This window comes from Exophiala aquamarina, assembly GCF_000709125.1.
Source record: "Exophiala aquamarina CBS 119918 chromosome Unknown aczIA-supercont1.7, whole genome shotgun sequence".
Classification (NCBI taxonomy): domain Eukaryota; kingdom Fungi; phylum Ascomycota; class Eurotiomycetes; order Chaetothyriales; family Herpotrichiellaceae; genus Exophiala; species Exophiala aquamarina.
In genome coordinates, this window is record NW_013550581.1 from 1031926 (window position 1) to 1054772 (window position 22847).

Consider the following 22847-nt stretch of genomic DNA (forward strand, 5'->3'; position numbering starts at 1 on the left):
TACCTTTCGTCCGTACCCTGGGCTTTCATATATCGACACTGCCCACAACAGAGCCGGTCCTTTGCCATGCCAATTCGGGTTGAATTCCCCGCATTGTCCCACAAGCCAATGCATTCATCCACCGAGTCGACATAGCCGGCTGTTCATGCCGTTTGCAGTTTTGATTACCGTGATAGCCGGGGGCGACAAGCACGTGATTGAAAAATGCTAGGGCAGATCATAAATCCTTTGAGAGGTAAGTATAGAAATGCTCGACAGTAGTAGCAGGAGAGGAGCCCTCCACGATCTCGATCTCATCTTGCCTTGCATGGGAATGATCTCAAAGATCGGATCGACGATCGGACCGGATCATGGGTAGCAATAATAGTAGTTCTCGCAATCACAACAACAGGATTGAGTTGTAAGACCAGTCATCCATTGTGATGTTGTTGATCGTCCTCCGGTGGACCGCATTCTCACAGGTCTTCAAAGCTTGCGGGGGCAAAAGAAAGAGCAGTATGGCTTGTTGGCCCGCCATACTCCTCTTTGTGGGCACTTGTTGTGTAAACATGTTATGTATTATTGTCGATGGGCCTTAGTATACCGGATTCTCGGTGGTACTCAACGCTCGTGGAGGCAAAAGGGAGGCATGGCCAGGAGTGGGTGCGCACTTCAACCAAACTCCTCTTTATGGATACTTGGAGTTGTAAATATGCTGTGTGTTGTTGTCGATTATCGTTAGTATACTGGATTCTTACTGGTACCAAAAAGCCGTTGGGCATCCGAAGAACGTTATATACAGTTTCCGTGAACGTTGTTGTGGTTGCTGGGGCGACGCGTCACGTGGGGCAGGAAAATCATCATAATTCCATTTGTGGTTCTGCGCCTGATTGACTGCATCCAAGTCCACATTATGTCCAACAGTCTGGAACACCACAACCATACGTTTCGAAGGCGATCCAGCCCTCACAGTATCCGTACTATAGCATTCATAACAGCGCGCGGCTGTTCATCTCTTTGACGCCTTTTTCGCCTTTTGCCCCAGTTATGCTCCACCACACGCGTCCATGAAAAGTTTCGCGAGTCGCATCAACACCGCAGTCTCCCCTACATATACTGGACTTTCCCCTCCACGAGGACTTCCACCTTTTCCCATACTCGTACGCATTCCAACTTGACTCTCTATACTGCTCGATCAAGCATACTCATAGCTCAAACGCAATCTCATTCTCACTGCTCACACCCATTACTGATTCTCATTGCTCGCACCTCATACCTTTACACTTGCACACACTTGCACACACCACTTTGAACAACCTGAACAGACTTGAACAAACCTGAAAATCTTCCACAACTTCAACTCAATTACCAACACACCCGTCCTACAAGATGGACCCGTGGTTGGAGTTGGCTGATGAGGAATGGGTCTCCCAAAAAGGCTCATCATCCCCACCTCACTCAAGCTCTTCGCCATCAGGGTCTCGCTCACCACCCCTCCGCCGCAAACGTGGCAGCATCTCACTTTCAGGCTCGGAAAGCAGCATCCCACACATTACTAGCAACATGCGTAAGGATCTGCCTTCTCCTAGCGGGCACCTCAACTTGCGCTCCTCCCGTGGCAGAGCTGCCCAGGCTGCCCAGGCTGCCCGTGCTGCCCGTGCTGCTTTGCAAAAAAGCTCTGCTTCAACTCTGAACGCTCTTGGCTCTGCCGAGATGCAGAGACAACCCAGTACAACGACCAACAACTCTTCAAGCGTGTTATCTGATTCTCAGAATTCAGTACTACGCCACTCTGTGCGTGAGCCTCCATCAAATGCTGAGACACCTGAGTGGAAAAAGAGACTGGAAAAGGGAGAAGAGCTCACTAGCGATGGATTCGATCTCTTCTCCCCATCCAAACTGGAAGGTGTTTTCAAGGAGCGAACTCCCACCCGTGTTCACTTCGAGGACGAGCTTGACAAGCCCGATGAAAAGTCTCGAAGACCATTCACACTCCCAGCAGCGCGCAACTCCTCACAACAGTTCAGCAGCTTCCGTTCTGCAAGACAACGTGCGAATGACTTGGAAGTCGTCCACGAGGAAGATGAGGAAGCCGTTTCTCTTTCTTTCGTGCGAAAACGACCTGTTGATCCCAACTCATCATCTCTAAGTCCTTCTAGCAGCGTTTACCCAATGAAGGCTTCATCCTTCCGTGACCCTAGATGGAGAACCACCAGCGGCCAAGAAGAGATGAAGAATGAAACAATCAGCCCTATCACTATGTCGAAGCAAGATTTGATCTGTGAAGCTGCTGTTTTCCAGACACTCAATTCTCTCAAACAGGACGTTGAGCGACTCGAAGCGAAGATAGGAATCGCGGCTCCCAGTACAGATGCTCGTCCTTCATCTAGCTCTAGCGACAAGGAGATCAGCTATGGTCATATCAGTCCACCAACTGACCAAGACATAACGTCTTCGTCGCTACCAGATGACCTTTCCATGGGTACTGAAGGTTTCTCAACCTACAAGGCCATCCAGAACCACAAGAAGGCCATGCTTGCTGCAAGTGACGTCTCTACACTTGGACAAGATGTCAGCTCCAATGACGAGTCCTCCCAACTTGTCTCTTCACATTGTGCTCCCATCCGCATCAATGTCTCTGGAGGCCGTGCCTCAATTACCATCAACAGCTCGCCGCCACGGTATTCACGCCTAAGCGATGATAACATTGATCACGGTCACAGCAGCAAAAGTGCACCGGGCACCCCAGCAGATACAAGTATCATCCATCATCTTGACGCACATATCAACAGTTCCCCACCACAGCACTCAGAACTGCGAGATGGTAACATCGACTCCAGCCACAGCAGCAAAGGTGCACCTGACACTCCAGTAGATGCAAGCGTCATCCGTCACGTAGATGCGCGTGTCAACAGCTCTCCACCACCGCATTTACGACTGAGCGATGGTAAAATCGATCTCAGTCACAGCAGCAAAAGTGCACCTGAAACCCCAGCATATGCACGTGTCAAGCCTTCACCATCTGGAAGTCCTTTAAAGCTGTTCGGAAATCGCGACACATACACTAACAATAAGTTGAACCGCATCCTGAGCAAATTTGAGGAAGACCCAGACAGTACGTTTGACGACCTCGGCGCTAAGCTCGCCGCAAAGGCCGCAAAGGCAGATGCTGCAATCAATGCGAGTCAGTTTGGTGATGGTGCTTTGGATGATTTTACTTTCGAAAAAGAGGTTCCTCGACCCTCGTTGAACTTGCCAGAGTTTATGAACCCAAATGTTCGCGTCTACAGAGCTCCAGAGCCAAACGTTGTTAGTGCCGCAATGGCTGCTCTTCTAAAGGACTCTACAGATGCAATAGGGTTCAAAGTCGATGTGTCACCGGAGCAAGTCGCTGCAGCTCCAAAAATTGACAGAACGACCACAAAGAGGCGTAAGACGCTTCGAGATGGTCAGATTTCTGTCAAAAACCAAAACATCGAGGTCCAGGTGGCAGCACCGACCACCAAGCCCACACATGACATGGAGTACGACTCCGACTCATCAAAGGAGCCTTTCGAGAGGCCGCCGTCAAGAGAAGGCAGCCGTCGTCCGCGTCGAAACCGGAATCCTAACATTTCTAAACACACTCCTGAGGTCGCAAGCTTCCTCAACAAATTCAGGGAACCTTCCGGTTCAGACTTTAGGGATGTGCTCCTGGAGACCGCCCCTGAAGCTAAGCTTCCAGAAATCAAGCTCCCTGAAGTCGAAGCCAAACTCCCTGAACGACAGGAGGCCGCCGACATCACCGACATGAGTGTAGTGCCCGTGTCAAAACCAGCTATCCAAGTGACACCAGCTCCAAAGGCAAGCATCCTGTCCTTGACTCCCCTTTCGGAGTTCACACTCCATCAAACTGATTCTGGCAAGAATCAAAGTTTTGTTCAAGAACGTCACCATCCTTCAGCACTCCGACAAGCGCATGGTTCTATGGCTCTCTCCGTTGATGCACTTGTGAAGGTCGTCACCGATGCTGTAGGTGATACCTTGTTTTGGGATAAGCTCCGAAAAATCAACATTGCACCAGGAAAGTTGGCATCCGTTCACAAGTTGAAGGAGTACCTTCCACGTGTTACAGAGGTTTCGCTTCCTGAGAACATGGTTGAGCATGTCGAAGGTCTGCCTGGTTGTGTCCGAACCTTGGACATGCACAACAACATGTTGAGCGACTTGACATCTTGGAGTCATTTGACTAATCTACAATATCTAGATGTGTCTGGTAACAAGCTTGAGAACCTCGATGGATTCTGCTCTTTGACACATCTTCGAAGTTTGAAGGCAAACAACAACCACATCACCAACATTACTGGCATTTTCAAACTCAGAGGCCTTCTCCATCTTGAGGTTCGTGACAACAAAATCTCAGCAGTCAATTTTTCAGAGGCCAAGCTACGTCGTTTAAGGACTTTGGATCTCAGCCACAATCAACTCAAAGAAGTCCTAAATCTCCACAAGCTTCAGGATCTACAGGAGGTTGATATTAGCCAAAACGCAATTGAGAAGTGGCTACCTGAGAAGTCAGCTCATCTCTATGGTCTCCGCAAACTCACAGCATCAAACAACATGTTGACAAGTATCAACTTGAAATCTATGCCTATGCTCAAGTGTTTGGATCTTGACTTCAATTCTATCAACGAGATTCCAGAATTGTCAGCTGCATTCCATCTCGAATTGTTGTCATTACGAGATCAAGCTGATGCTCCAAACATTGTTGATTTCATTTTATCAACTCCCAACGAATGCCGTCAAATTCGGCTTTCATCCAATACAGTAGTGGATGGCTCATTCACTCTACCGAGCCTGCCACACTACAACCTCCGAGCATTGGAGCTAGCAGCTTGTGGCATTTCAGATCTTCCAGAAAAGTTCGGATCATACTTCCCCAATTGTCGTCAACTGAACCTGAACTATAATGCCATCAAGGAGCTATCACCGCTCCGAGGCATGCACAAGCTGACACACATGTTTGCTGCACAAAACCGTATCTACAGAATGAGACGAACATGTGTCTTGCTGGGAAAACTCCCTGCTTTGCGAGAAATTGACATGCGCGAGAATCCCCTGACAGTAGGATTCTACTGCCCTGCGTCTATGGATGGCATCTCCCAGCCAGCCAGAGAAGACGCAACATACCGTCTACCCCTAGGGTCTCCAAAGAGCGACCCTAGCTGGCTCAAACGACTAGACGACACAACATCTATGAGAAGACGCGCCATGGAAGCGCTCCTGGCAGAAAACTGCAACAATCTCGTGCAGCTTGATGGCATGCAATTGCGTCGAACAGAATTAATGACCAAGAACGATAAAGAATGGACAAGACTTACGGAGCGAGGTGTCCTCGCTGTTCCATGCTTTGCATGATTGAATAAATGAATGAATGAACGGAATGAATTGATGAATGATGAATTGGATCGATGGGTATTGGTATAACAATGGGAATTGGTGGGTATTCGTTTTTGTATTACTACAAAGGAGATTGGTGGTTGCGGCATTATTAGCATTATTACCTCCTGTACTATTACTACTATGGGTTATGAAGAGAGAAACAGGGCTCTCGCTGCAACGCAGATGGTTGCGATTATTGGGATTAGCGAATAGAACATCGATACATTTTCACTCACACACAAACACACACTTTAAGATATTTCGTGCCGTAGACTTATGACTGGCGTGCTCGATCAATGACCCAAGATTCATCCGAGCAGGATGTGCAGAGTTAGATCAAACCATCAGAAGGGGACCAGAGAAGCACTCGTTACTCCTAGGCGGCTCCTTGGGAAGGGAAGGAAACTGTGCTAGGTGTAGTAAGAGTGGGTGTATGGCCAGTTGACATTGCTTATCCACTATGCAGACGGATTCTATCTACCGGCCATCGCGACCGTGACTTCTAACTGTCTGAGGCCAGGCCGGGAATCGAGAAGAATGATCCAATGCTGTGTGGTGCTAAACTAATTGTCTATTGCGAAGTCACGTCTCCCGCAGGGCTACAAATTCAACTGTGAGATGTGCTTTCTCGGTCCAAGGCTGAGAGGATATGGTAACCTGAATCATCGGCTCTTGACAAGATATTCAGGTAAGGCTGTCTCCCTGAACCTCCTATTTTTGCTTGCAAACTTGTTGTCGAGGCTTTTCTTCTCTGATAACGAGCATGGCCGCTCATGCACTTCTTGCATTTCTCTGTGGACGCTCTCCCTCTTTGGTTTCTGTCTCATCAAGTTCAGAAAGTGGAAAGCCGCGTTGAGCGCCTCGCGAGTCGTCTGAGTCCTTTCAGAATCTTATTTATCCGCCCTCGCAATCACTGTTGCCATTTCAGGGGCAGTTGCTCGTGCTGTTGTCAGTATCACCAAACTTGACGTGGCAATCACTTCTCCAATGACGCTAGCCTGTCCGTCCCAATTCATATGCAGCTTTAACCAAGCTAGAGATCATGTCATGTGCACTGAAGTGCCTATCAACTTCACAAGGTCGGAGTTCCATTGTTCTGACCATATTTTGGTGGGATATACAAGATCACGTACCAATTCCGCTTGTCCAAGCTTGAAGAAGCGACTATCTTTTCCAGCATGTTCGCGAACCCAGACAAGATATGACAGCGGCATTTCACGAGATTGGAAGAACAGCTAGATGTAGCCAATGAGTCTGTTCTGCCATACAGGCATATAGATTTTGTCGGCTAAAACCCAGCCAGTTATGAGAGCGAAGACTTCTTCGTAATTGTCTGCTGTAGGAACTGTTTTGAAAAAGACCCATCTGAGGAACAGGTCGGAGGCCAGACAATTGTCATCAGGGAGCTTCACTTCGTTGGTTTGTTGCTCCTCCAATTCGATACTGAGACACTTCTCAAAGAAACGACAGGATGTCATAAGCACCTTTTTTTTTTGGAATCGAGGAACTGTAGCGCTCCGGGTCGACGAGCACTGTCACAGAACTTGTTGACGCGAAACTGCGAATTGGTTGATTAGTGGTATTAGCTTGAAGACTGGATGATACGAATCAATCTGCCGGAGGCCTCTTAGTCAGCTCGACCAGATGAGGCAGCTCGGTCAGGCCACACGGATCTGTTGATGGAGACATTTGTAGGTCGAGAGACAGGTGTGTCTCACCCGCACTGTGACCCTGTCTTTGTTTCGAGGTTAGGAAACAGTGTAACTTGTGAGGGTAGGAAAGTTTGGTTGAAGTTCAGCAAGTTCCAAACGCAAATGAGCGAAGTCAGAGTAAATGAAAGCAACTTCGCTCAGAGTGAAGAGCAAGTGCCTCATTTCCAGTGAACTTTCATCTCGTGCGCTGCCTGTTTGTCTTCACTTGCGCTTCAATTGCCTACTGAGAACAATGATAAATGCCTCGGCGAAAGCGAGAGTAAGTTGGACTTGGGGCACTTGAGTCTTCCAGTCGTAAAGCAGCAGAGCGAGAATGGTAATTCACGCGACACGTTATGGGGGATAATAGAGCAAGTCAGGATAGAGCCCGCGAGCAGGACAACATGATCGATACTTATTCACGAGCACGATAAGGGATCTCGAGATCCCTATCGATCACATTTATTTCATAGCGTCGACAGCAACACTTTTGATGGCTGCAAGGGGAAGCTTGTAAGGCACATTCCATGCGGGCGTCAGGCTGCCTGCCAGCCACTTGTGCCTTCAAATGACCGTCTGACCAAATCCAGGGTCTCCTACTATTTTCTCACCCGGTCCTGGCTCCCTTTCCATGGCAATATCTCTCAATATAATGATCAGCTACAGAGCGAGCTTCAGCTTCACACCAGCGACTGTATCCCTGTCTGTCCTCGAGAAGGACTACCTCGTTCCCTCGGCTGATGTGTCCATGAACAATGGCTTCCAAGGGGAGACCAGCCTTGTCCCAGGCTCGCATTCCTGAGAGAGTTGGGATGGGACGCACGGCTTCTCCTCCAGTCCCAGTGAACCGCATCTTGGTTCCAAGCGATGGCTAGTTCTTGGACTTGGACATTCTACAGCACACTGGTATGAAGACACCAAGTGGAAATGATATATGAATGGAAATGTATGAAAGAGGCTTGTCATTTTGTCTCATCTTCCTCCCCAAAACACCAGTCCTTCTCAAATCATCGAGACGATACACTTCATCACACGCAAAAATCACCCCGTCCTAATATGACATATACCATCATATCATTGCTCTTGTTGGTTGTGCATTGTCAAGCTTCTCCTATACCCATACCAGTCCCAGCACCACAGGCAGTAACAGCAGCAATTGCACCCTCTGCACTACCGCCTCATGGCTGCTCAGCTTCATACCCCCGTGTATTTGGGATCGCGGTGGTCAACATTACAACTTTCGCCTTTCCGACCAGATTGATAGGGAGGCAGGTGACCAGCACTTCCCAGTGAGTATGCTCCTTAGTCCATGACTCCTCTCGAATGGAACGACGCTGCTCACGCATATTCCTCCAACAGGCCAGCACCGGTCCTGACAGTGGCACCAGTGTCTCAAATTGGCGATGGCCAGATCCAGGGCGGAATGCACACCGTGACCATGGCGCCAGTCACACAGATAGGCGATGGTCAGATCCAGAATCCTGCCATAACGACAGTGCCTCGCGCAGCCGTGCCGGGCACGGCTTCAGCAACCCCCCACGACGCAACGGGAGGAGGAGACGAGCACCCCTGCGGGCGTCCAACAGGGTCAAGTCCATCCCTTGGAGATTTGGATGTGGATCTGGAAGCTACCCCAGCCTTGCCATCGAGCACGATACTTACCGGCAATCCTCGCCTACCTGCTACCCGCTCTCCGACTCCCGCGCCAACCACATTCTCAATCTCCACCACGACATCCCAATTACCAAGCAGTACGGTCGCGAGCACCGCCCCAAAGCTCAGCCTGGTGTCCTGCCTGACGCAGTCGACGCTACAGCTGACCCTCTCGGACAACAACCTCTACGACGCGCTCAACCGCACCGGTTACATCGCGTCCAACTACCAATTCCAATTCGACGGGCCGCCCCAGTCCGGCGCCCTCTATACGAGCGGCTGGTCCGTTTGTCCTGTAGTCTCCGCCGACCCCGACGCCGACATCGGCACACCACCAGCAGCAACAACAGACAGCGGCCTGATGGCCCTCGCGCTCGGAAACTCGACTACCTTCTGGCAGTGCCTCAGCGGCGAGTTCTACAACCTCTACACCGAGAACTGGGCCGGGCAGTGTAGTCCCGTTGAGATCAGGGTCGTTGGTTTGGTGGACTGTGATGATGATGATGCTCGGTGATCGACGATCGGTGATGAAGACTGGTGTGGTGGATGGTTTGCACATGAACTTTTGGGATAGCGGATTCAATCCGCTTTGTGCGTATACACACTTTTCTACAGGTCTGTACGGTTGTTCTTTGCGCAGTAACGTGGTCTTGCTCCCCCCTTTTTGAGATTTCGCTATAGGTTACAATATCCAAAAAGTTACGCAAGAGATGATGGTGATGGATTGGTCCTAAGACTCAAGATTCTCTTCATTGATACAAGCAGATGATTAGTGCGGTGCCAGTCTTAGAGACAACAGCTGGTTTCATCGATATAACGAGCTACCCGTATAGCTAGCGAGCTGAATTCCATCCCATGTCCTATGGATGATTTTCCCAATCCCTAGCCCTTGCGTACAGTGCAGCAATGAAGCAGTACCGGAAATACAAACAAGAAAACACCCAGCCATAACTTGCTCAAAACCAAAACCCACTCTTCTTGTCCATAAGTATTTCATTTTGGACTCGTGAAACTTGTAACGTGTGCGCCATTGGAGATAACTCGATTCTTCTATAACGTGCATTGCCTCTGTCTAGTCCTGGCTCTGGATCTTGTTATCGCCCTTGACGACCTCGGAGTAGCTGGGCGGGGCGCCTGGCTCCTCACCCCCAGCACCTACACTTGGACCCTCGGCAGGCTGAGGAGGGGGGGGTGCTGGTCTGCTGCTTCCTTGGCCGTTGGAAGTGTTGCTGTAACCGCTATAGGTAGGCTTACTCTTTGTATTGGGAGGGGGCGGGGCGGGGCGGTTCTGGCCTTGGCCTTGCTGTTGTGCGGTGCCGTAGTCGAGTCGTCCTGGCTCATGTCGCACGTAGTAATATGTAACACGCTCGCCGTTCTCGGCGTTGGGGATCGCCTCGTAGTCGTAGTCTTGCTCGGGGTTGCGGGAGATGATGTACCATGCATGGATGAGACCTGGGATGTAGCCCAAGCAGCACAGGAGAATGTTGATCAGGGAATCCGCAGAGCAGATGCCGGACTTGATCCAGACTGGATGGAGTATTCGTGTTAGCCTATTGAAAGATCCTTCTCCAGGAGGATTGTGGATGGGCGAAAGATTTACCTGCAATAGGAGGGAAGAGGATGGCTAGGAAGCCGAGGAAGATATCGCCGCAAGTCATGCTGATAACAACCCGATCGCGAGGGGAAATTCGTCGAGAGGGCATAGATTGGATGGGAGGATAGAAATCACAGAAAGAAGAGTGGGAGAGATATTGCAGTTAAGATGACGATAGGTTGGTTGATACGGCATAAGGGTCCTGCTTCTCAGTTCAAAGAATGGTGGATGCCTGATGATGGCAAGAAAAGGCCTCTCACTGGATAAGGTACAGAGTACTCGGACGGAGGCGCAGCTTCAAGCGTGGCGGAACGGGCTTGGGATAAGTGGCAAGGGCGAGGCTGAGGAGCGGATGCGCAATGACGTGACATTGGTGGGATGGGGCAAACGCCACGTGATTGCACGTGGCTCAGGTCATTCCTCCGCGACGTTTGTGTGGATTATAATCTGCCGTATTATTCCACCTCTTCACGTGACATTTCCCCGAATTCGGCCGCCGGAAATAGTAGTAGCAGCCGCTGGCCGTCAAAAAAGACCTCGGCTTTCCGAGAAGCGAAAGTGATCGGATATGCGGATCCAAGGCCATTCGACAAGACACTCCCCAGCTTTGCGGTCACGTAGACTAATCCTGTTTCTAGATTGCTGTTCGCTTTTGTGATCATTCGCAGTTCCATTAAAGCTCTGCTTCTTTAAATTGCACTATACCTAGTCATACGAACTCTGCCTTGCGCGGCATCGGGCCTACATACATCTGATAAGCCACCGACTGCAAGACATATATTCATTCCACTCTACTCCCCCCTTAACATTCCCTCGGTAGTTTCCCAGCAAAGAAACAAGAAACCCTCGCCAACATGTCCAGCACAGAGGCGACTCACCCAGACCCAGCTGTGGTCCCGCAGGAACCTTCGGCTCCAGAGAAGCGAGGTCTCGAGCCCGTCAAGCCGCCCCAGAATCTGCCCGGTGCAGTTTCGACGACGGTCTCCAAGGCCGATGAGCTGCTAGTACGCTTGAGCAAGTACGTAGACAAAGATATGTCATAACCACTTTCAAGGAGCAGTAGGATTGACATTTCCTGCAACTGGAATAGAATGATCAAAACAACCGCCGGCTTGGGCGCGGCCCTGTCGACGCTCAACTACTCTCTCTACGTCGCTGCATACCTCCACGCACAGTCGCCCACCCGAGCTGCCGTCATCGCCTATATCTCACGCATCGTGGGGCGGGCGTCCAAAGCGCCCATCGTCGCGGCACCAGCAACAACTGCAGCAGCAACGTCCTTCCTCACACCGCTCGGAGCCCTTATCTCCGACACCCGCACGAGCTTGCGCCTGACAGGGCTCCTCCCTCTCTACATCTGGATGAAAACGCTCCTATCTCGGAAGACATCCAAAGAGATGGACCCCGCTCTCCACCGCATCGCCCTCCTCCAATGCGCAGGCTACATTGGGTTCCAACTGATCGAGAACATCTACCATCTGGCGGGCAAGGGGATCGTGCCGGTCTCTGTGCTGGAGAAGCGCGGCGGCGTCGCGAAATGGGTTGCCTGGAGCTGTCGCGCGTGGCTCGTCGGCGTATCGTCGGATTTCCTGCGCTTGTGGCGCGAGGCCGAGCTAGAGAAATCGCGCGCCTCAACCAGGTCTGCGAAGGAGAAGGAGGAGTTTGATCGCAGGTGGTGGAATGAGTTCATGACTGCTGCCTACTGGCTTCCTGTTGCCGTGCAGTATAGTAATTACCCTGAAGGTGTTGGGTTGAATACGGGTGTTATCGGCCTCTTGGGCATGATGGCTGGTCTGACCAATTTCAGGAATGCATGGGCTGCTACTGCTTGAGAGGAGATGATGTGTCCATGGCTGACGTGAAGAGGGGGGAAAGAACAGCAAAGAGCTGTGACCAAATTGAAAAAGAAAATCTAACATTGGGCGTCAAAACATGAAGAGGATAGGTTCCCGAATCGCAATTTCAAGTTTGAGAGAATACACAGTGCGATGCTAGGAAATGAGTACCATTTGGTCCTCGAGCTTATAGTAATTTTCGAATCTCAGCAAACATGGCGTTTGTGAAAACGGGTGCGTCGAATGTTGACCCGAAAATTGTACCTGCAATCATAATGATCTCTTTCATAACTTATTCTACCGACGTTATCGTCAGTTCACAGTCGAACCCGAAACGTGGTAGAACTGTGTGTGTGCAGGCTGGGAAGGCAGCCTGATGGGCTTCTGGCATCAATTTGGAGCGTGGAGAATCAGAAAGGATGGAGCAACCCTGCTCTCGTTCTCACTCTCGCTTTTTGTATTTTATCTTCTTTAGGTTTATGTCTTAGACTTGGGTGGACTTAACGAGTTCCCGTGGGGACGCATCCAGCAGGCTAGGCATGTCGCATCCACTTGTCTCACCAAGACTTCAGCCTTCGTATCGATTCCACAAAATCAGATGTTGGCATTGATGATGTCGACAACTGTGAGAGGAGTCAAGTTAGCATACGATGCAAACGACAACAAACAGGTCAGCTTACAGGCAGGCTTGAGACTGGCACCACCGACCAAGAAACCATCCACATCGGTTTGCTTGGCCAGTTCTCTGCAGTTCTTCTCGGACACACTGCCACCATAGATAATCCTCGTGGCCTCAGCAACTTCTGGGCTCACCGATTCGGAGAGCCATTTTCTGATGGCTGCGTGGACTTCTTGTGCTTGTTCTGCACAACGGACCTCTGATTAGTATGCTGGACAATTGCGATGCTGAGAGATAGAATTCAAGGATTCACTCATACCAGTCGTGGCAACTTTTCCGGTTCCGATGGCCCAGATGGGCTCGTAGGCAATAACAACGTTCTTCCAGCCATCCTTGCCAATTGACTTGTTCACTGCCGCCAGTTGTCTGGTGACCACATCCACGGTAGTGCCTGCTTCTCTCTCCTCGAGGCTCTCACCACAACATAGAATGACGCCGATTCCACCGTCTAGCGCAGCCTTAGCCTTGCATGCCACGAATTCGTCCTCTTCTCTGAGAATGGTCCGGCGCTCGGAGTGGCCCAACAGTGTCCATGTGATGTTGCTGTCCTTAAGTTGAGCCACAGAGATCTCGCCGGTGAAGGCACCGTTGGGTCTGTCGAAGACATTCTGGGCAGCCACCTCAATGTTGGGCCCAAGGTGCTCGCGAGTCAATAGAAGGTAGAGGGATGGGGGAGCCACAACGACTTCGGTGTTCGAGTCTAGAATGGATAATGCCAGTGGTCAGTATTTGCTCGACTCCAACGTACATAAAAGATTGACCCAATTCAACTAGTGGAGTATCTTGCGTCCTCTTGCTTTTGTGCCTACGAAAAAGTAGCCGGAGAAAGGGAAATGGGAGGAAGGAGAGCCATTGAACATACCCAGCTTGGCGGTTGAGAGGTTATGGACGATTTCCTTGATGGAACTGATAGTTCCATTCCTGAATTGTAGAGTATCATCAGCACCAGATTTTGTTGGAAGTAGACAAGAAGATTTGTGTGAAACCAGGGCGAGCTTCAGGTACCAGTAACAACACATACATTTTGAAGTTACCTCCGACGAAGAACTTGCGGCCCATGATGGCGGTTGTTTGGGATTATTCGTTGAGTGTATGTTGTTTCCAGACTTCAAAGATCGAGGAGTAGAAGAACGTAAGCTTTCAAAGAATCGTTGGGAGCAAAATGCAGACGGCAAAAAGGAAACAGCAAGAAGCAAGCAACAGGATCGGATCAATACTCGTCCTGCAAAGCTGTTACAGCATCTGTTGACGGCGGGGCATCGAATCAGAGTTCGAGGGGCATTTCAACATAGAGGAATTGTCCCGAGCATGCCATCTTATCGATTATCGGCCTCCGCAAGAAACTCCGGTTTCTCGCGAAGGGCATCCATGTGAGCTTAAAGCAGCACTACACTCTTGCTCTTTCAGTGCCGCAACATCCTGCCATTCTAACATTCCGCTCCCAGCCTTGCCCACTTAGTATTCTAGCCTCTACTCCCGTTGCCCTTGTCCCATTAGCATTCAGATCAAACACCATCTCATCAAGGAAACTACCCCTTGCTTGGCGCGACTATCGGCTTTAAAAGCGACGCTCCATCTTGAATTCTACGTCAGTAGTGATTATCTAACACCCAATGTAATGGGGACGCTTTACCGTTGAACTGTTCTGCCTAATATATTGATAGAAATTCCGAGACAGCTATATTTGACGCGGTTTGACTGAGGTGCGTGAATACCTGAGCCGGAGAGGCGGGTGACGAAATGCGAAGCCCAACATTGAAGGTCACCGATCTGAAGTAACAGGTCAAGAGCACTTTTTCAGCAGTATTTTTCGGGATTCACCTTCGCCTTGCCTTGACACTCTCTGGACACAGGAGCGATGAAAGTGGATCTCTGCCCGTTTTGTCAAACCTCAAGCATCACCAATCTCAACGAGGACACGTGAGCTGTCGACAGTGCGAAAATTGTCAAAGTTGGTAGCATCATCGCTAATGATGCTGGTTGAAACTCGCTACAATCATATCTCGCTAAACAGACGCGCCCCTGAGGTCGGAGACTTCGCCCTGTGCGATCTCATTCCACACTTTCTCGACAATGGTGCTCGGTTATGACCACATGGCGAACCATTCCACCCAGCTGGCACCCGCTGGCAAGCCTCATCTTACGGTATTTGTTTCAATCTAGCTCGGATTGCGAATAGACGAACCGAAAATGAACCAGGCTTGAGTCGTTTACTACATAGTCTACTGATCTACGGTGTACGAGTACAGTAGCAGCCTTGTCGCAGACACTATCTGTCGAGAGAAAATGGCACCAAACCCAAGCTGGTCAAAGCTGTTCTACAAGAGTGCTCGATGTATTCCGTTTAGAGTTACTGAATGTATCTTGGAAGCGTCAATAATTCACCCTTGGAGTTTTCCGGGTCGTCCGTTCCTGGTGCAATACCCATATTGAGTTAGTTACTACTTGAACCTGTGGGATGAACCGGCGCAGTACTCGGTAACAATCGTTGTCAAAAGGCCTGGGAGAACCCCCTTTTAAATTAAGAGGCTAAGATTGTAGGTTGTGACTAGTTAGGGAATCTGCAAGCCAGGTACCGCGACTCCACTGTTTGCGGCGTACGGTCCAAACATAAGTTTGTGGTTTCCAGAATTTCCGTTAGAATGCAGGTCAACTGTTTCCCGAAGCCCCACCGTCTAGGCGAGGCGTTCAGGGATCAGAGCCTTGTCGGGCAACCCCCCGTAATAAATTACCCGGCGATGAAATGAGCTGGCTGGCTGTCTTCCGCTCCTTTCCGAATTCCTCAGATTGTTGGAGCCGCGCCCTAACACAAACGACAAGCTACTAGACTCATTGACTCAAGAGAAAGGGGTTGATCTCTCATTCCTGCGGCGCCGTTGGCTACTTGGTTGTAACCTGAATGACCGAGCGGGCCTAACCACTTTGCCGTAGTTCGAGTCGGCATTTGCCGGTTCATCATCCGGCACCTCGTATGCGTTTCCCTATTTTTGGGATTCCAATTTCTCGGGGCTCGAGTTACGCCAAGGCAAATACTCAATATGTACTCAATTCCAAGGCATGCACGTACTGCTCTCCTGCCAGCCGAGAGAGTTGTCTGGAAAATTCGGGGGTTCTCGTCGGAAAAAATAGCCATGGGGGCTCGCCCCGAGACATCGGATGTGTGAAGCGCATAGCCACTTTTTGGAGGTGACCTGCAAAGCAAGTTGCATGCCATGGAAACAGGGATCCTCCTGTAAAAAATATTTTTCGAAGTGGTCTTATGCTTGGATGTTAGCGGTTTCGCGAATCTCTGAGTGACAAGTTACAAGAGAACAGAACCAGGTCACACCACATACCACATGTACGTGGTGGAGATGTCCACTTTGCATGAAGAAGGCCTCAGAGAGTCGAAGGTTATGCATCGATCCACCACATCACTTCTCATTCCCGGCGGAAGCCCGTACGAGTAAGATCGGTGTGAAGACTGATCTCAGTATATAGCAATGGATCCCCTCGTGCTTCCACATGGCTCGGAGGATCTTTGATTGAGAGCCTCAGGAATATTCGAACCACACCAGGGTCCACTACCGCATCTCTAAGCATTTTAGAGCAACCGATTATTCAATATGGCGGCTCTACCAAAGAACATGGACCATGTTGACAGAAGGGAGCTGTACACTTCTTTGCCTGTCAGGGTTCAATATCTGCAGCAGTTTCTTGAGTTCAGCGCAGGTGTGTATTCCATTAAATACATTCCCTGATGAATGTCTAGATCACTGACTCAAGGTCAATGTAGACGATGTTGTGGCTTTGATAGACGGGCAAAAATACATCAAGCAAATCATACCAGCAATTGTGAATATGGTCTACAAGAAGCTGTTGATGCACGATATCACGGCACGAGTTTTCACTACGAGAGACAGCAGGGTCGAGGAAGACCCTGATGAGTGGGTAAAGGAAGAAGGCTCCCAGATTCGACATCGAAAGATGTTTCTAAGATGGTATCTCACTAAACTAAACTCGGACCCAAGCAAAATGGAATACTGGCAGTATTTGGACAAAGTTGGGTATGCTACCGGATTCCGAATCTCCATCTCCATCTTTGCCTAGCTGAGCTAGCTGACCCTTGACAGTCTCATGCACGTTGGAAAAGGGCGTAAAAACCCTTTGCATGTCGATTATATCTTTCTTGGTGCCTGCTTGGGGTACATTCAAGATGCTATGACCGAAGCCATCCTCTCACACCCTCGCCTGGAGCTGACCCAGAAGATTGCAATCGTGAAAGCAATCGGCAAGGTCATTTGGATCCAGAATGATCTATTGGCCAAATGGCACTTAGAAGATGGGAAAGAATTTGAAGACGATCTCGACGAGGAGGAGATACAAGCCGAGGCAGCTGAGCCAGAAGGCTACATCAAGGGTCGGAGGGTGTTGGGGAGCAACGGAAGTGATGACGATAGCTTAACAGATCGTCCTTCATCGGTTTCATCAGGGAGATCCGGTAAAAGCACGACAAGCCTCGGAAGAACGGTTGAGCAAGTCAACCAGGCCAACGAGGTCAGTGGATGCCCATTCAGTGGAATGGTGCATGCTCCGAAAGTCTTGGAGACGCAAAGAGCTGCGACTTGGAGGCCACGACGTGAAGACTCACTCCCGATGTCTGCACCAACAGGCATTCCCAAATTACATCTTGTTGATGGCAGAACCGTTTGCAAGGAGAACCTAGGACCAAATCCATTCCAGTAGGCTTCTCGAAAGTTCCTGGTTGTACAAAATAGACACGACATCTACATAATTTGAAAATAATGATCAATCTTCACCTATGACGGTATCAGAGGTAGCATAACCACCCTGCATACAGTAGTATTGCAATGGCCGTCCTTCCAAAACCAGAACCCAGTCCACAGTATTCAGTTCCTCGAGCCTGCGTTTGATGGTTGTAAAGCTTCGCCGTAAAATACCAAAAGAGGAAAGTCATCCATCGATAATGAATGCTTCTCCGTACTCCACCGACAATTTTCTTATCTTCGAAACTTGTGCCTAGGTTTGTTTGCGCAAGGCGCAAACAAAGTTGAGTTACGACTTACGTGGCCTACTTCTCCTTTCACGTGGTGGTGATTCCTACCAAGTCTTTTTGTATCGTCTCCAGCGGACGGAACCTCCCCAGACCGACTCCCAAATCGTCAATCGGAAGTCCACCTCTGCAGGTGACTTCATTCTTCACAATTGACAAAAATTCGATATCATGGCTGCGAAGAGATCGGACAACTTAGACGGTGCTCCTGCGAAACGACAAAAGACCTCGAACGACATGAATCCCCAAGATAATCCGTATCTCGCACATTGGTACGACAATGGACCCAATGGCAACAGCAATGGTCATTCCACCTCACTATCAATGTCCGAAGGTCCGCTGGCCAAGTTCCAAAGACACCAAACCACTGCTGCTCTTGCACGCGAGGCAGAGGACAGCAAGTTCAACCCCTTCACAGGGCGAGCGCTTTCGGAGAGATATTTTTCCATCCTGAAGACAAGAAGAGACCTGCCAGTACATGCCCAGAGAGATGAATTTCTTAAACTGTATCAGAAATCACAAATACTGGTGTTTGTTGGTGAGACGGGTTCTGGAAAGACTACGCAGATTCCTCAATTCGTGCTATACGACGATCTGCCTCAGCAACAGCGCAAGCTAGTTGCTTGTACCCAACCTCGAAGAGTCGCGGCTATGTCAGTTGCAGAACGTGTGGCACAAGAGATGGATGTCAAACTGGGAGATGAAGTCGGTTACAGTATCCGATTCGAAGACATGACCAGTCAAAAGACAATCCTCAAATATATGACTGATGGCATGCTTCTTAGAGAAGCCATGAACGACCACGACCTGACCCGATACAGCACTATCATTCTTGATGAAGCACATGAACGTACCTTGGCCACAGATGTGCTGATGGGTCTTCTCAAAGAGGTGGTTCTGCGAAGACCGGACCTTAAACTGATCATCATGTCTGCAACTTTGGATGCTCAAAAATTCCAGCGGTATTTTATGGATGCGCCACTACTTGCTGTCCCTGGGCGAACACATCCCGTCGAGATCTTTTACACTCCTGAACCAGAGCGAGACTATGTTGAGGCTGCAATCCGAACTGTACTACAAATTCATGCCACTGAAGCAGATGGTGATATTCTTCTTTTCCTCACAGGTGAAGAGGAGATCGAAGATGCGTGCCGAAAAATTTCCTTGGAAGCCGATGAGATGATCCGAGAAGCAGATGCAGGACCTATGAAGGTGTACCCCCTGTATGGTACGTTGCCGCCAGCACAACAGCAGAAGATCTTCGAACCCGCGCCTGCTCCTCGACGACCAGGTGGACGAGCTGGACGCAAATGTATCATTGCCACTAATATTGCAGAAACTTCTCTGACAATTGATGGTATCGTCTATGTGGTCGACCCTGGATTTTCCAAGCAGAAGGTCTATAATCCACGCATTCGTGTTGAGTCCCTCCTTGTTTCCCCAATCTCAAAAGCCTCTGCTCAGCAGCGTGCCGGTCGTGCCGGTCGTACACGTCCGGGAAAGTGCTTCCGTCTCTACACAGAGGGAGCTTTCAAAAAGGAGCTTATCGAACAAACATACCCTGAAGTTTTGAGATCGAATTTGTCGTCGACAGTGTTGGAGTTGAAGAAGCTTGGGGTTGATGACCTGGTTCATTTCGATCTAATGGACCCGCCTGCTCCTGAGACTTTGATGCGGGCACTAGAGGAATTGAATTATTTGGCTTGCCTTGATGATGATGGAAACTTGACAACTATGGGTCGATTGGCCTCGGAATTTCCTCTGGATCCTGCCCTTGCTGTTATGCTCATTTCTTCGCCAGAGTTCTATTGCTCGAATGAAATTTTGAGTCTGACAGCCCTACTGTCCGTCCCTCAAATTTTTGTTCGTCCTGCTTCTGCAAGAAAGCGTGCAGATGAAATGAAGAATCTATTCGCCCATCCCGACGGAGATCATCTGACTCTACTCAATGTATACCACGCCTTCAAAGGTGCAGATGCGCAAGCTAATCCACGACAGTGGTGTCACGATCACTTCCTCAGTCTCCGTGCTCTTCAGTCAGCCGACAATGTTCGCCTCCAATTAAAACGCATCATGGAACGAGAAGAACTCGAATTGATGTCTACACCGTTTGAGGACAAGAAATACTATGAAAATATCCGACGAGCTTTGGTGTCTGGATTCTTCATGCAGGTGGCGAAGAAGGAAGCCAATGGAAAGACATACACTACAGTGAAGGACAGCCAGACTGTTCTCCTTCACCCAAGCACGGTACTTGGCCAAGACAGCGACTGGGTCATCTACAACGAGTTTGTTCTTACTAGCAAGAACTATATCCGCACAGTGACAGGTGTTCGTGGGGAATGGCTGCTAGATCTTGCACCCGGCTATTACGAAATTGACTCTTTCCCGAAGGGTGAGGTCAAAACGGCACTTCTCCGGCTCAGCGAGAGGATCGCTAGGCGGCAAAAGATCAAGAGGTGAATGAAGGTCACCGTTGTATCGGTTTTAGCAGTACTACTCATACCCCTTGCATATGTTATGAATAGAATACAAAAAGGTGACCAGGGAGGATGCGTTCGTTTGCGTCCTTCGATGTTCCGCTGTTTGGGCATAATGGTGGTTTTCCTATTGGTTCACGTGGCATCAAAGTGATCATTTAAGGGTTCGTCAGCGGTGAAGATACTTCGATAACTCTACCCGTCGACTAGGAGTTGACCTGTCAGCAAGGGTGCATGAGAACCTTGCTCTCTCTTTGGCTCGGGATAAAGGGATCAAATGCAAGTACTGGCTCCAGGGTTTGACAAGAAGGGGCCTGTATAATTGTCAGAGCAGCATATTTGCGGCGAACTGAGACCTGTTTGTAAGCAAAACTTGAAGTGGCTGTTGCCGGAATCCCACTAGACAGACACTAGCAGATTAGTAGACTCACTAATTAGCGATTTGCAGGTAAATCCTGCTTTCTTGTTGACTAGTAGTTAACTAACTGGTACTGGTTTGATATTTGCTCAGCAACAGTGCATTGTAACAATTCCTCTCCCATTTCAAATAACAAGCCCAACACCTTCTCCTCCAGATCCATGGGTGCTTTGCTGATAAATGGAACAAAACTTATACGCGTCATGTCCGAAACTCCTACCAATGATCGCTTTCTTCTCGCGGATCGGTTAGGGGCACAAATGACTAACTTACCTGTTACAAGTCCATGAGAACACAGCTGCGATTCACCACCCATTTTAGCCTCACCTAGTTTAAAATCGGACCCCGGCTTTCTTCGCCTATGCCTATGAAGTTTAATCGTCTAAAGCACAAACATCAATAGCTGCAAGAAAGCAGGGGCTTGCTAACACGAGCAACAGGGTTTTATATGCGCTATGCAAGACTCAGAGCATAGCCACCCTTACCACAGGGGGTTGGACAGCCTAATTTTCCATTTGGCTTCGAATATTTCAGGTTGGCGATTTTCAGGCAGGACGGAGAGGCCGTGGTGGCTCAACCGAATACACTATACTTACTGATTAGTTAAACATTGTCTTCCCATGCTGGTAGTATGGATCGATCATCGTTGTGAATGACTTGTTTGCCCAGCCGGTGAAGGTATGTATACTTTCGGTCTGATTTGTTCGTCCCTTCTCACGTACTTGGTTCTACGATTCTCTCCTCGCCTTCATAATATCTTCCTTTCCAAGACTTTCCCTTTGTCTTCCATCTCAAGCTTCGCCGTGTGCACCTTTATCATCTATCAGTGGATGCCAATTCGAACCGACAGAAGCAGCACTTCGTTCGCTGGGGACTGAAAACCAGAATTAGCCCGGGTGCTTCAAGCGCTTGATGGCTACGCTTCGATGTGGAGGCAATATTGAAGGCGCCGAGCGCATAACCTGTCCAGATGGCAGTGAATGGCGGAAGTGCGAAAATTTTGACGGTCCAGAGATCCTTCGATGTTGTTCCAGCAAGCCCTGTTCTGAAGATATGCACCATCCAGAAATTCTAGATCCAAGAGGCCTAGGGTCAAAGAATATCCCAGTGTTACGGGACTTGACAATCACCACTTCTGCTGGATCGACTTCATCATCAACATCAACAGCTGCATCTGCGACATCCACCTCGACACGTATGGTGGCTGTGGCTGGAGGCACAGCCGTAGTAGCGATAGTGGTGACCGCTTTTGTCGCAATGCTCATATTTTATTGCCGGCGACGAAGGGTAGCTAGAAAGCTTCAGCCTTATATGCAGATCACAACCTCTTCGAAATCTAGTTTTCGGTTGAGCCGGAAATGCACAGGTTAGTACAACTCCCACTTGCCCCCATTGAGGGCATGACGATTACTAAAAAACACATTGAAGACTCAAGCACCCTTCCTCTATACAATGTCACGTCACCACAGCTCTCATCCCCTCGAATATTCTCTCCAGCACCCGCATACATGCCCATATCTCATGAGAAAGCCGAGTCGATAGAGCCACAGGAGATCATGGGCGTCGGGTTGACAGAAGGCGATTACATCCGTCGCTTCAAGTCGCGAACGCCAGCTAGCGCATTCGGCGGTCCGATAGAACTTGCCACTTTGCGATTCTCTGCTGTTAATATCTTTGCGAAAGCGGAAAAGCAGCTTTTAAAGCCGAAACAAACGACCAAGGCGGAGGCAGACCCAAAGCGAAAACCCGAGGAACCGGTAGAGAGGCCGTCCCGGTTGCGCAGCAGTCCTGCAATTAGCGATCTACGAGCGATGGCCTTGTCCAGAAGCCCGTCGATAAGTCCGGCGCGCACTGATAATCTCGGGTAGGATTACATGGTTTGGGTACAGTGGTCAGCAATTTAGTCGGGTTGTACAAACCAACAAATCAAAACACTTTTTATTTCTTTGAAGCTCTCTCCTCGAATATTAGTAGTGAATGAACGCAACACAGTCTGTAACTAAGCTGAGCATTTGTCCCTGGCTAGGTATGGATGATAAGTTAT

At 49.4% G+C, this 22847-nt stretch overlaps 8 protein-coding genes across 8 annotated transcripts; 6 read left to right on the top strand and 2 right to left on the bottom strand.

Moving 5' to 3' along the window:
• Positions 1-1542: 1542 nt before the first annotated feature.
• A1O9_08374 (uncharacterized protein) lies at positions 1543-5376 on the top strand (the record flags this gene model as incomplete). Its single annotated transcript, XM_013402760.1, has 1 exon — positions 1543-5376. One exon carries the CDS (start codon positions 1543-1545, stop codon positions 5374-5376), a length of 3834 nt encoding a protein of 1277 aa, XP_013258214.1.
• A 3024-nt stretch (positions 5377-8400) lies between these two features.
• Positions 8401-9258, top strand: A1O9_08375 (uncharacterized protein; the record flags this gene model as incomplete). Its single annotated transcript, XM_013402761.1, has 1 exon — positions 8401-9258. One exon carries the CDS (start codon positions 8401-8403, stop codon positions 9256-9258), a length of 858 nt encoding a protein of 285 aa, XP_013258215.1.
• A 558-nt stretch (positions 9259-9816) lies between these two features.
• Positions 9817-10402, bottom strand: A1O9_08376 (uncharacterized protein; the record flags this gene model as incomplete). Its single annotated transcript, XM_013402762.1, has 2 exons — positions 9817-10271; positions 10345-10402. The coding sequence occupies 2 exons, from the start codon at positions 10400-10402 to the stop codon at positions 9817-9819; spliced, it is 513 nt and encodes a 170-aa protein (XP_013258216.1).
• A 790-nt stretch (positions 10403-11192) lies between these two features.
• Positions 11193-12170, top strand: A1O9_08377 (uncharacterized protein; the record flags this gene model as incomplete). Its single annotated transcript, XM_013402763.1, has 2 exons — positions 11193-11356; positions 11429-12170. 2 exons carry the CDS (start codon positions 11193-11195, stop codon positions 12168-12170), a joined length of 906 nt encoding a protein of 301 aa, XP_013258217.1.
• Positions 12171-12767: 597 nt separating this feature from the next.
• Positions 12768-13911, bottom strand: A1O9_08378 (triosephosphate isomerase; the record flags this gene model as incomplete). The annotated part of the gene is made up of 5 exons (XM_013402764.1): positions 12768-12796; positions 12854-13051; positions 13112-13552; positions 13715-13773; positions 13874-13911. The coding sequence occupies 5 exons, from the start codon at positions 13909-13911 to the stop codon at positions 12768-12770; spliced, it is 765 nt and encodes a 254-aa protein (XP_013258218.1).
• A 2546-nt stretch (positions 13912-16457) lies between these two features.
• Positions 16458-17577, top strand: A1O9_08379 (uncharacterized protein; the record flags this gene model as incomplete). The annotated part of the gene is made up of 3 exons (XM_013402765.1): positions 16458-16563; positions 16628-16898; positions 16965-17577. The coding sequence occupies 3 exons, from the start codon at positions 16458-16460 to the stop codon at positions 17575-17577; spliced, it is 990 nt and encodes a 329-aa protein (XP_013258219.1).
• Positions 17578-18076: 499 nt separating this feature from the next.
• A1O9_08380 (pre-mRNA-splicing factor ATP-dependent RNA helicase PRP43) lies at positions 18077-20368 on the top strand (the record flags this gene model as incomplete). The annotated part of the gene is made up of 1 exon (XM_013402766.1): positions 18077-20368. One exon carries the CDS (start codon positions 18077-18079, stop codon positions 20366-20368), a length of 2292 nt encoding a protein of 763 aa, XP_013258220.1.
• Positions 20369-22161: 1793 nt separating this feature from the next.
• A1O9_08381 (uncharacterized protein) lies at positions 22162-22671 on the top strand (the record flags this gene model as incomplete). The annotated part of the gene is made up of 1 exon (XM_013402767.1): positions 22162-22671. The coding sequence occupies one exon, from the start codon at positions 22162-22164 to the stop codon at positions 22669-22671; it is 510 nt and encodes a 169-aa protein (XP_013258221.1).
• Between the last annotated feature and the right edge of the window lie 176 nt (positions 22672-22847).